The sequence below is a fragment of the Calidris pugnax genome, unplaced genomic scaffold, assembly GCF_001431845.1.
Source record: "Calidris pugnax isolate Ruff unplaced genomic scaffold, ASM143184v1 scaffold244, whole genome shotgun sequence".
NCBI classification, from domain to species: Eukaryota; Metazoa; Chordata; class Aves; order Charadriiformes; family Scolopacidae; genus Calidris; species Calidris pugnax.
In genome coordinates, this window is record NW_015091141.1 from 504,778 (window position 1) to 516,202 (window position 11,425).

Here is an 11,425-nt window from a genome sequence, read left to right on the forward strand (position 1 = left end):
CCAGGTTTTTGTGATGTGAAGGGACAGTCAGCTTTGAAAAGCTAAAGAAAGGGATCGGTGATGTCCCCTCAGGCAGCGGGGGCTTGGGGCTTTTTTTGGGTATTCCAGAGTTGTGTCCTTGCGCTGGGAAAGCAGGGCAGCAGCCTTATAGATCTCCGAGGGTGAGGGCTGACATCCATCCATCCATCCATCCATCCAAGCTCTCAAATCCCAAATATCGCAAATTAAGACATTTCTTCAGCACCACCTTGTGCTAAGGGGTGGCCACTGCAGTTCTCTCTCCGGAGGGGACCGGAGTGGGAGACATCAGAATGTTTTAGTACTGAGGCATTAAACTGTGTGCTCCTTTAAAAAAAAAAGTCTCTTTACAAACACCGTGACCTCCCATTCCTCATCCAGAAGCGAGACACTGTTCCTGCAGCTTCCAGCAAGGAGCAAAAGCACAGCCAGGGCTTCTGGTTAATGGAGCTTTAACCTTTCCCTGTGATCCTGATTTGGAAAGATTGCTTTTCATCCGCTATCTCCAAAACCCACTCTCCCTTCTGGAAAAAACTGCATTGGAAAACCAAGGTTTATTCATGCAGGCTATGTTAATTCATCCCTAAAATTCCTTATATTTGGAAATACTCCAAAGATCTCCTACTGCTTAAATAATGAAATGACACGACATCACTGTTCTGGGGTGTCTTTTTCATTTTAATTTGGCTGGTTTTCCACTGCACTTCTGAAAATCATTCCATATACCATGTGGTAAACAAGTGGGAGCGTTGATGGCAATGCACAGTCAGTGGGCACAGGGGGAGGGGACCACGCAGGGAATATTTTTGACTTTCTTCCTCAGGACTCATAGGGACGGGAGTTTCCGTATCACATCTTTCAAATATTGTATTGAGCTGTTTACAGTGTGTTTGTGTTTTTATTTAAATAAGTATGTGTATGTATTTGCTTTCCAAAGAAAGCATGTAAGGGTTGTCTTCTTGATGTTAGGTGGGGAAAAAAGAGAGTGAGTCGTAGCAGAGGCAAGCTCAGGGCTCTGGTGTCTCTTCTGGGCTCATCCTGTTCAATCGAGATGCATTTACCCATTGGGTTCAGCTGTTTGGGGGTGCTCCGGGGGATGATGCTGGTTTGGAAATCATTCTCACTTGTGCAAGGGGGTTCCTCTTTGGCATGGGAGACCCAGTTGGTGGGTGACCAACCTTGGGGAGTTACGGTGCAGCAGTGATTGATGAGAGACACACTGCTGGGAGAGGATGGGGAGATCATCAGCCCAGTGGGTGTTTATCACTGGGCCCCACAGCCCTTCCTCTATGCTTGAACTAAGATGGTTTGACCAGGAGTTTTTCACCTTCAGTCATCTATACATGGCTGCCCAGGTACAGCTTTTCTCCTTCCCCCTCCTTTGTGTTTCTCGTGTCATTCTCTGCTCTCGCACCAGAATTTGTAACCACTGGGCTAGGACATAATTGGAAGAGATAACCCGTCTGCACTTGTACCTGGGTGAATCTGCAAACCCCCAGGTGCTGGAGATTAGTCGCCCACCGCGTGTCCCTGCCTTGCACGGAGCACTTTAGCTGTCCCCTCCTGCCACGTCAGCTGAAGAGCGGCGCACGCATTTGTCTCTGAGGTGGGAGGCTGTAACGCAGCGCTGAGTAACTCAGTGTAAGAGGGATGATTCACAGCACACTGCCTGCGTTGCAAACCCCACGGATCTGAAAATTTGAATGGGGAGGGGGAAGGGGGGAGTCTCAGCACTCTGCTTTTTAAGCTGCAGGAAGGATGGTTGAAGTTGCTCAGGAGGATGGTGGGGTCAAAGAGGACCCCAACCACAGTGAACCGAGGAGGATTTTGAACAAGCCATACCCTTGTGATTGGTGTTAAAATGTCAAAACAGCAGCCAGAGCCCCGGTCTGCCCATCCCGTGTGTTACCCTGGGCAGTGCTCTGCTGTCCTCCAGGTGAAATCTGGGGAAGGCACGGACACGCTGGAGGGACGTCTCCAGGCCACGCTCACTAACGCCTCCAGATGAAATCTGGGGAAGGCACAGACACACTGCAGGGACGTCTCCAGGCCACGCTCACTAACGATCTGAACAGCTGGACAGTGTCAAAAGTGAAGCAGGACACCAGGAATAATTGTAGCGTTTGGAATGAATGTAAACTGAAGGAAGATGCCAAAACCACAAGAGAGAGTAGGTGAAGGAAGTGACTAAAAGTGAGCATGGATTCCTGGGCCTTGAATGAGAAACAGTGAAACCACCTTTGTGTACAGGAAAGAAGTGGTCCGAATTATGTCCACGTCAGAATTTATTCCCCACAACTAAGGTGGTGCTTTGTGTTTCTGTCCCACTGCTGCGTGCTCTTTGCCCAGTGGACACCCAGTGGTGTCACTTTAGACTCCACAAATCACCATTGTTCCTTCCTTTATAGGTTGCGTGGTGATAAAAGGAACTCCCAAAAATAATTGAGCATCATTTAGTACTTTTCTTCTGAGTCATAAAAAGAGAACCGTGTGAATATTTCCTCCCCTGCAAGCCTAATGTGGATGTTAACTTTGAAACCTAATTAAATGCTCAATGTGGTGTTATCTGCATAATGCTGGTCACCCCTGGCAAGGCAGCGGGGGGAAGGTAGCAAGTAAGACCCTGAGAAAGGAATTTGGAAGTAATAAAGAAAAAAAAAGGAAGAAAAGTGAAAGAAAAAGAGGGAAAAGGGGACAGGAACTGTGGGAGAGCACAGCAGTTTGTGACAGCACGCTCACACTAGACAGACGTGTGGTCAGTGACACTGGGGGTCGTGAAGCAGTTGCACCGTGTTGTGGTTGTGCTGTACACACCACTGCCTTGAGCCTGTTCTCCTGGAGCCTCAGAGCAGCTTGCAATCCTGGTGATGTGTCCCAGAGCACAGGCTGGAGTCAGGGCTGCCTTCTGGCTTCCTTGGAAGAGAAAGACGCTTGGTTTTACAGAATGGAAATTTCACTGAATTTTTAGAGTTGGAAGGGACCATAGAGATCATCTAGTCCAACTCCCCTGCTAAAGCAGGATTGCCTAGAGCTAGAGCATGTTACTCAGGACTGCAGCCAGGCGGGTCTTGAAAATCTCCAAAGAAGGGGGCTCCACAACCTCCTGTTCCAGGGCTTCGTCACCCTCACCCTGAAAAAGTTCTTCCTCATATTCAAGGGGAACCCTTTATGTTCCAACTTGTGCCCATTGCCCCTTGTCCTCTCACTGGCAACTACTGAAAAGAGTCTGGTTCCCTCCTCCCTCAGCCCGCCCTTGAGATACTTGTAGGCAAATGAAGGGTTGGGTTATTTTTTAGATGTCTTGGTCTGGCCTTGATTCTGTTAACCTTGGAGAGAGTAGATAACATCTAATATTCTTTAATGATAATATGTTGGTGCTGTCTCTGGTGGCACAGCCTTGGCTTTCTGCTGTGCGTGGCGTCTCTACGCTGTGTATGGCAAAAGCTAAAGGGGCTGTTCCTGTTGGTGTCTCCTCAGGGTGCTGAAGTTTTGGCCTTTGTCGTTCTTATGGAGCAAACTCTCCACGTGTGAGCAGCTGGGACACCGCCTGCAGCACCTCCAGGTCATCAGCAGCAACAAGAAGGCTCAAAACCAGACCCAGCTCCAGAGGTATGGAGTGCACATAAAGTCCCGCGTGTCTTTGCTCTGGCCCTGGCTCCTCCGGGGAGCTCAAACTGTGGATCCCGTCCCCACGCAGCGCTACGGGGTCCTCACTGCACCACTGTTGCCTTCCCTGCTCTGCTCCTTGCTGGTCTGCAGATCTTTGCACTTTGTTTATATTAATGATGCCTTTTGCCTGATAATGTGCTTTTTTCCCTAGCCTAGGAAAGGCGACCAGGCTATTGCCCGCAGAAAGCTTGTCCTGCACCCATGTGTGTAGTGCTTTGCTGTCACCACAAGCTCATTGCTTCCACATACACTGCTCTTAACCAAAAACTGGCATCTGTATTCAGCAGCACTTTCCATAAGAGCAGAATGCTCTAAATGCTCTCCTCTTTCACCCACTCTTTGGGGGAATCTTTCTTGCAGTAACCGCAGAGACTCCACCAGCAGCAGCAGAGTGGGTGCAATAGAAGCAGCAAAGAGGCAGCACAGGGAGTGGAGCGGGGAGAGGCAGAGATGTGAGACAGATACAGAATGCCCTGTGGCCATTACACTGCCAGTCTTGTTCTGTGTGGTTCTCTGATCCTGCAGTAATAGACTCCCGGGGAACACTTAAAATAGATTAGCAGATTTGAAGGCCAAAAGTAACCGTGATTGTTTAATCTGATTTCCCAAATAACTCACGTCATGGAATTTCATTCAGAAACTCGGGCAGTGAGGGGGCAGTTCAGCAGCCCTTCTGGGAACGTTTGTGTACCCAGAAACACGATTTATTACGTTGATTAGTCATTTAACTAAACCTCTCGGAGAGCCATCTAATCTCAACGTGGATATGCCAAGTGCTGGTGCCCTTAGTATTGGTAAATCCCCCTGAGTATATACATATATATATATATATATCATACACATTTTGTATAACATTCCTTTTTGTAGCTTCAGTGCCACTCTTTGTCCCCATACTAAGGAAGGTTTTGTGGTGTGGCAGGCTCCCAGTGGCTCCATGTTTGGCCACAGAAGCAGCAGCACACCAATGAAAGTCAAAAGATCTCTGCACTGTGTCTCTAATTGTCCCGGTGTCCCTGGGACATTAAAGATTCTACGTAAGTGAAGCTGCCAATTGTCATTGAAACATCAAACGCTGTCCTTCCTTTTTCTCTAACGCTGTTTCTCTTTATCCCCTGTGCAGGAAAGCCAACATCTTTGTCTCTCTGCTGATTGATGTGGCTCTGGGGATGCTGCTGGTGTCCTGGCTGTACCGAAAGAACCGAATTGGTCACCTTGCTGACACCCTCATCCCCGCGGCTGATGTGAGTCTGCCCAAAGCTGTTTGTCTTCCACGGGCTGTGGGTGCTGACCACCTCCTGATGTCTTAGACAAGGATTTCAGAGAGTCCTGTCTGAAGTCATGCAAATCAGGTCTCCTCAAGAAGGGTGAAATCTTCAAACCAAGCCTGCTGGGGCTGTTCCAGAGGAGCCCAGCTCTGCTTTGCGTGTGCAGTGAATAGTAATTAGATGTTTACCAGAGGGCTGCCCCAGCTCCTCCAGTAACAATTAGGGCTTGGACTGAGCTCTGCAGCGGCAGGTTGAGTGGTTCTCAAGCCAAAATGCTTTTATTCTCAAGTCAACAGGAAGCATTCTCAAGTTGTTGCTATATGGGGCATATGGGGGGGGAAGGGGGGGGGAAAGCTGTAACCTGGGTTGAATCTGATAAACTGCTGAAAAGGCAGACTTGATAAGGAGTGCAGCTGTGCTCGTGAGGAGAAATTTCATGGGGAAATCCAAAGGCGGTAGCTACTCAGGGCACAAACACCTGAAATCCTTTAGCAGAGCTCTGCTGTGCAGATGGTGAACTAGGGAAACTTGCTGTGCCCTGTGATTTTCTCCAGCACATCTCCTCTTGCCCACTAAGATCCTTTGGCATCAGCATAAATTAATGACGGTAGCTACTCAGGGCACAAACACCTGAAATCCTGTCTGAGAGCTCTGCTGTGCAGATGGTGAACTAGGGAAACTTGCTGTGCCCTGTGATTTTCTCCAGCACATCTCCTCTTGCCCACTAAGATCCTTTGGCATCAGCATAAATTAATGCAGAACAAGTATGACTCACACTATCCTGCTTTTCTGGTGGCTCGTTTGAGGTGCAGTACTCCAAAGTATCTGTTCAGCGGCAGTAAGGAACATATAATGTACTTCAGAGGGTGGAGACCAGACTGCTGATCTGAAATTAGCTCCATTTTAGGAGCTTCTGTGCCTTGGCAAAGCATGTGCAGCCAAGGTTGAGTGCTGTCACGCAGCTGCACAGCTTAATCCCTTCTCTGCCCACTTTCATTTCTGGGAGGGAAGGTGGATCTTTCCATTGGTTTCTTTCTAACAGCTGGAGAATGTCCTCTCCTTGCTCTTTCTCTAACTTCTTGGTTGTGAGGAATTTTACTCTGATTAGAAAATTTCAGCAGCAATTTCTTTTTCATACGTATCCTGTTTTTCTTGAGAAGAGCTCATGTGTCCCTTGATGATGATCTGCATGGTCCATGTCTAACCTTTTAACTGTTACAAGCCAGAGGTCTCTGATCATTTTTGCACATGCTGTGCTTTCAGAAAGTGTGTATGGAGTGTCCAGCAGAGCTGTGGGTCACTACTACTGCTATTTTTATTATCTTTCGTAGTCAAACTTTTAAGGAGTCCATGCTCTAAGGATTGCTGCAGACACTATTCAGCAGCAGTGGTGGGGTAGAAAGGACCACAATTCTTACAATGCATCCTTACAATGCTCTTGTATTTGAGCTATGTGCTAAAAATGTTTTTCTAAGTCTTATTTCTAAGGCTTTTCCCTTACAGATATTTCAGCTGGAGAAGGTAAAGGTCTCTAGAGCTCTCCCTGTGGGATTACTGTAAGTGTCCAGCTCTCAGAAATCTTGATTTCTTAACAAGTCTGGAAGGAGGTGGCTTTTGGCAGCGTTGCTGTTTGCACAGGCGGCTCCAGGAGGGGTTCCATCTGCCCGGTGTCGTTGGCAGATGGACGCTCTCCGTGCTCGAGGTGTATCCAGTCCCCACTCCTGCCCTGGACAGGCTATTTGTGAGAGCTGCTCCTTCCTTCCTCCTTCAGTAATTTAGCTCTTCTGCTGCTCAACTTACGCACCAGAGTGTTGGTTATTTTCTCCATGTCTCCTACACGCGTGGACTTCGTCACCCTGCTATCACCAAGAGCTGATTACTTGCTTTCCTGGAAGTGTGAGCTCCTCCTTGTGTGGGCAGCCTGGTTGTCGGTGTCTTTCTTCTCTGCCACTCTGAGCTTATCAGTTCAGGCCACTTGCAACTCCTCTTACTTCCCAGCCTTACTTTCTTCTTTCAAGCATTTTAGATTGTGGACATAAAATCATTTGGAGTCCTTTTACTGCCTTCGGTGGGCATTGATTTATATGCATTATGTGCAGGCCTTAAAAAAATGCAGATCTGAGCCATCCCGAAATATCCCAATGACTTCAGCATGTGCTGTGAGAGCCAGCACCACTTCTTTTCCAGCCTGACAGCAAAATCTCCCCGTAGCCGTTCAGCAGTAGGTTTCCTCTTTGCTGCTGAGTGTCCATCTGGTTTGCATTATTCCCAGCACTGGGGCTTTCTCGAGTGCTTCTGTGCTGCCAAGGCCAGGAACACAACCTCTCCCCTGTGCGGGATGAGCTGCTTTTCCTTCCCCAGTGCTCCTTGCTGTTCTGTGTTTGATGGCATCGACCTTACAGCTCTGTATCTGTTAGTAAATGGACATTGTCTATACTACTATAAGATTATGATATATTCCAAGGTTATATACATAACCTTATTTTAACCTTATTGAATTGATTGATTTTAATATTGACGAACCTTACATAACGTATAACCTTAGTGGTTTGATTGATTGATTTTAATATTGACAAAATAGTGGCTGTGTGGGGACTGGCTCCAATGCTTATTTTTTTTTTCCCTAGCAAACATCTCTCTGGAAGGCAGGAGATGCAGGTGGGTTATTTTGGCTCTCACCAACTGCCAGGGTCACACACTGAGGATCAGGCCGTGTTCCTGAGCCACCGCTCGTCATCCCCTGATAGAATGGCTCTCACATCAGCACTTGGCTGGCAATTGTTGATGATGCACAGGACATCATTGACTGCAGCTCCCACTTTCACAGCTTGATGAGCGGCGCTGGGCTGACGGAAATAACGAGTTGCTTTTGTCAGTAAATGAGGCAGATGTGATTCAGAGACACCTAGGGAGGAACTGGCGAGAAGCTGTGTGCAATACCGAAGGACCGATTTTTTTCGGAGCAGGCTTTCAAATCCAGGAATGGAAAATGTGAATAATCTTCTCTCTGTAGGTGCCCTCACAACTCCTACCCTCCTGCTTCCTCTCCATCCCACCAGGTTCCCAGTGGTTGTCCTTGTTTTCGCCTTCCGCAAGACAGCCTTCTTTCAAAAATACCCAATTCAAAGCACTACACTTGTCTGTTTTAAAAAGAAGAACTGCTTATAAACTATCTTCTTTTCTTTTTTTCTCCTTCACCTCTTTCATCCTTGCTGATGTCTCTTTTTCTTAAGCTGTAATCTCTTTGAAACAGTTAAATATTTATCAGAGATCGTGCCTCCAAGAATATTGCTGGGGCTTAGAGATAACTGGATGTAAGTTCCTATTCCGTCATGTCCTGCTAATCCATAAAGCAAGCAAGCAGAGAGGACACTTCCTGGGAAATATTCTTAGATCTTCACTTGTAAAATAGTATAATTTAGACCCCCAATCGTCTGCAACAGACACAGGGTCTGGTAGGGGTGTCTAGTGGGGGTCCTTTGGCTCTGCTTGCTTTGACTTGCACTATGTGCTCCGCTCGGGTAGTTTGGGCTGTTCTTCCCAGTGCAGTGCGCTGTGTGTCCTTCTCCATCCCTGTCACATCCCCACACACCCTCTGCATGTGGAGAATGGAAAGAAGAGCATGACAGGAAAGAAAATATTTCAGCAGCAGTCTCGTCTAAACCGTGTTAGCTTTAGTCTCCAGGTTGGTAACGTCCCGGCACCCCTTTAGGAAACACTCCCAATTCACAATGTCTTATTTGTTAATCCTGGCCACATTCAGCATTTGTGACTGCGGCAGGAGAATTCACCCAGTCACCTTTTCTGCTTCTGCTTGCTATTGATCTGGCTGGAAAACAACCTGCAAGGTGATGCCTTAGGAGTGGGTTTTGAAATGCCTTGCCCGGCTGAAGAGCAGCCAGGGAGGGCACCTTCCCAGGGCTACGTGCCCCTCTCAGAATTCAGTAGCCCCTCTGGGACCAGCAGCCTCCAGAAGTTTTCAGTGCTGAAAACCAGCCTTGCTGAAGGACTGCTTTCAAGCATTTAAATATTTCATTAAAATCCCCAAATGCTTTTTCTAAGTTACCAATCCAACACTTTAAATATTAAAACCAGTCTATTTATAAAGCAGCTAACACTTGTGAACACAGAGGTAAGATCCACGGGTTCAAATCAGTTCTGACTTATGGTGAGACAGGGGAAAATGAATGAAATAAAAAGGCAATCTTTTCGGTTAAGTTGAAGATGGAGCCCTTAATCCTGCCCTTACATTAAAAGTGAATGCTTACAAAATTTTTTTTGCAAGGATCCTGTTGGTTAAGAAATAAAATGGAGTCATTCCTTGGAAATAATTTTCCCTTAGGGAAATTATCCATATGGATGATGAGGAAAGTAGGCTGCAGTGCCTCGTCTTTAGGTAGCGTGTGTCAATTCTTCTACACGTGCACCATTTGCAGTGCAATTCCATTGCATGGATTTAACTGTAAGTGGGATTTTTGGAGGTAGAAGGCCTTTACTCACAATCTCTGGTCGTGCAGGACAGCGTGAGAGGTCCCTTCTCCCAGGTGTGCTCCCCACCCCTTTGCTGGAGGTTTCTGCTCTCAGCTACCTCGATTCACAGCCCGGTACATGGACTTCAGCGCTGGTTTCAGCTCAGTGAGTTGGTCAAGCTGCTGAGGGGAAGATGATCTGCCCTGTCAACTGCAAGGAGGACCTCTGGCAAGGGAAAAAATCAGGAAATAACATTGGCCTGGGATTAAATCACCTTAAATCACCAGAAATTGTGCTTGGTGTTTTGGGGACAAGCTCCATTAGCCTTTTTTTCTCAATGATTCAGAGGGTTTCTTTTTCACTGGGATGCCAGGGTATGTCTCCATAAAGCTTGCAGAGTAACATAGAATCATCAAATGGTTGGGGTTGGAAGGGACCTTCAAAGCCCCCCCAGTGCCACCCCCTGCCCTGGGCAGGGACACCTCCCACCACACCACGCTGCTCCAAGCCCCCTCCAACCTGCCCTTCAACCCCTCCAGGGATGGGGCAGCCACAGCTTCTCGGGGCAACCTGGGCCAGGCTCCCACCACCCTCGGCAAGATTGGTGCTATACATCATGGTTAATCTCACCAAGTACAACACAGAGTATCAAGAAAGTTTGTTTACGTATGAAATACATTTATATACTTGTGTTTTCTACCCTGCAGTAAACACATAGGGGTTACTTGTTTGTGAAAATTCACTTTTTTTGCCCATGAGTGCATTGCCATCTTCCCCGTTTTAAAATCCTGACAGCCTTCCCCATAGCTAATTATTTGCTTAGTTCTGACTTTTCAGTTGACTGTCTGAAAAGTCAATTTGTGCACCTGCATTTGCCATCTATTTCAAGAACTCTCATTACGCCGAGAGGTCCCACGGTGTGAGTCTACCAGAGGTGGCCACAAACAAGCACTGGGTTTGTGTTCCCAGTGCTGAGACCACTTCAGTAGTTCAGCTTCCTCTCTGCCTTTACGTTTGGATTCAATAACGAGTCACTAAAGGTGCATTTCTGATTTAACTAGTTGTCTAAGTAGTAATTTGGATTTTTTTTCCCTTTGGTTTGAAGGGCATGATGAGAATACTTTGTGGGGGGTGGCACGTAGAGCGCACTGGAGCTGTTCAATGTGGTAGCAGTGTTTTATCTCAGGTGCTTCCATGTTTGTAGCACGTCGCTGAAGAGCTCCAGGACCTGCTCCAGTGGCTGATGGGAGCACCAGCTGGACTGAAAATGAACCGAGCTTTGGATCAGGTTTTGGGCCGCTTCTTCCTTTACCACATCCATCTTTGGATTAGTAAGTGCAATTGTTTAACTTTTCAGCCTCCCTTTTCATCTCTTGCCTCCCGAGTGTTTAATGTTTGCCTCGAGGTGAATAATGAATCCAAATGCACTACTGCAAGTACAGACTTGTCTGTGAGTCTTCCTGCTGTGGGAACTCAGGCCGAAGTTGGATTCCCACACAAGGAAGTCATGCATATTAAATAAAGCACTTGTCTCGAAGCGTTGCAAGAAGTGCAATCCATGAGGGAGCACACTTCCTTGGTGCTGTTAGTGCTGAGCATCCAGGGGAAGGCGTGAGGTTTTTGTGGGCTTTCAGAGTCTTTGCCCTGTGAGAGGCAGTGGTTTCCAGCGATAGGACAAGGGGCAACAGGCTCAAGTTGGAACATAGGAAGTTCCATTGTTGGGACTGTTTAGTTTGAGGAAGAGGAGGCTGAGGGGAGACCTCATCACTCTCTACAACTTCGTGAAAGGACACTGTAGAGAGGTTGGGGCTGGTCTCTTCTCACAGGTAATTAGTGACAGAACGAGAGGGAACGGCTTCAAGCTCCAACAGGGTAGGTTTAGATTGAACATTAGGAAGGAATTTTTCACTGAAAGAGTGGTCGGGCATTGGAACAGGCTGCCCAGGGAGGGGGTTGACTCACCATCCCTGTCTGAGTTTAAGGGAAGTTTAGATGCGGTACTG

At 47.4% G+C, this 11,425-nt stretch overlaps 1 protein-coding gene across 1 annotated transcript in view; it reads left to right on the forward strand.

Moving 5' to 3' along the window:
* The window catches only part of PIGQ (phosphatidylinositol glycan anchor biosynthesis class Q), an 81,656-nt gene that overhangs the window by 34,778 nt on the left and 35,453 nt on the right, over positions 1 to 11,425 (forward strand). Inside the window, exons 3-5 of the mRNA XM_014958835.1 lie at positions 3,496 to 3,627; positions 4,808 to 4,928; positions 10,627 to 10,753. Coding sequence (XP_014814321.1) covers positions 3,496 to 3,627; positions 4,808 to 4,928; positions 10,627 to 10,753 — 380 coding nt within the window. The remainder of the gene's footprint in view (positions 1 to 3,495; positions 3,628 to 4,807; positions 4,929 to 10,626; positions 10,754 to 11,425) is intronic.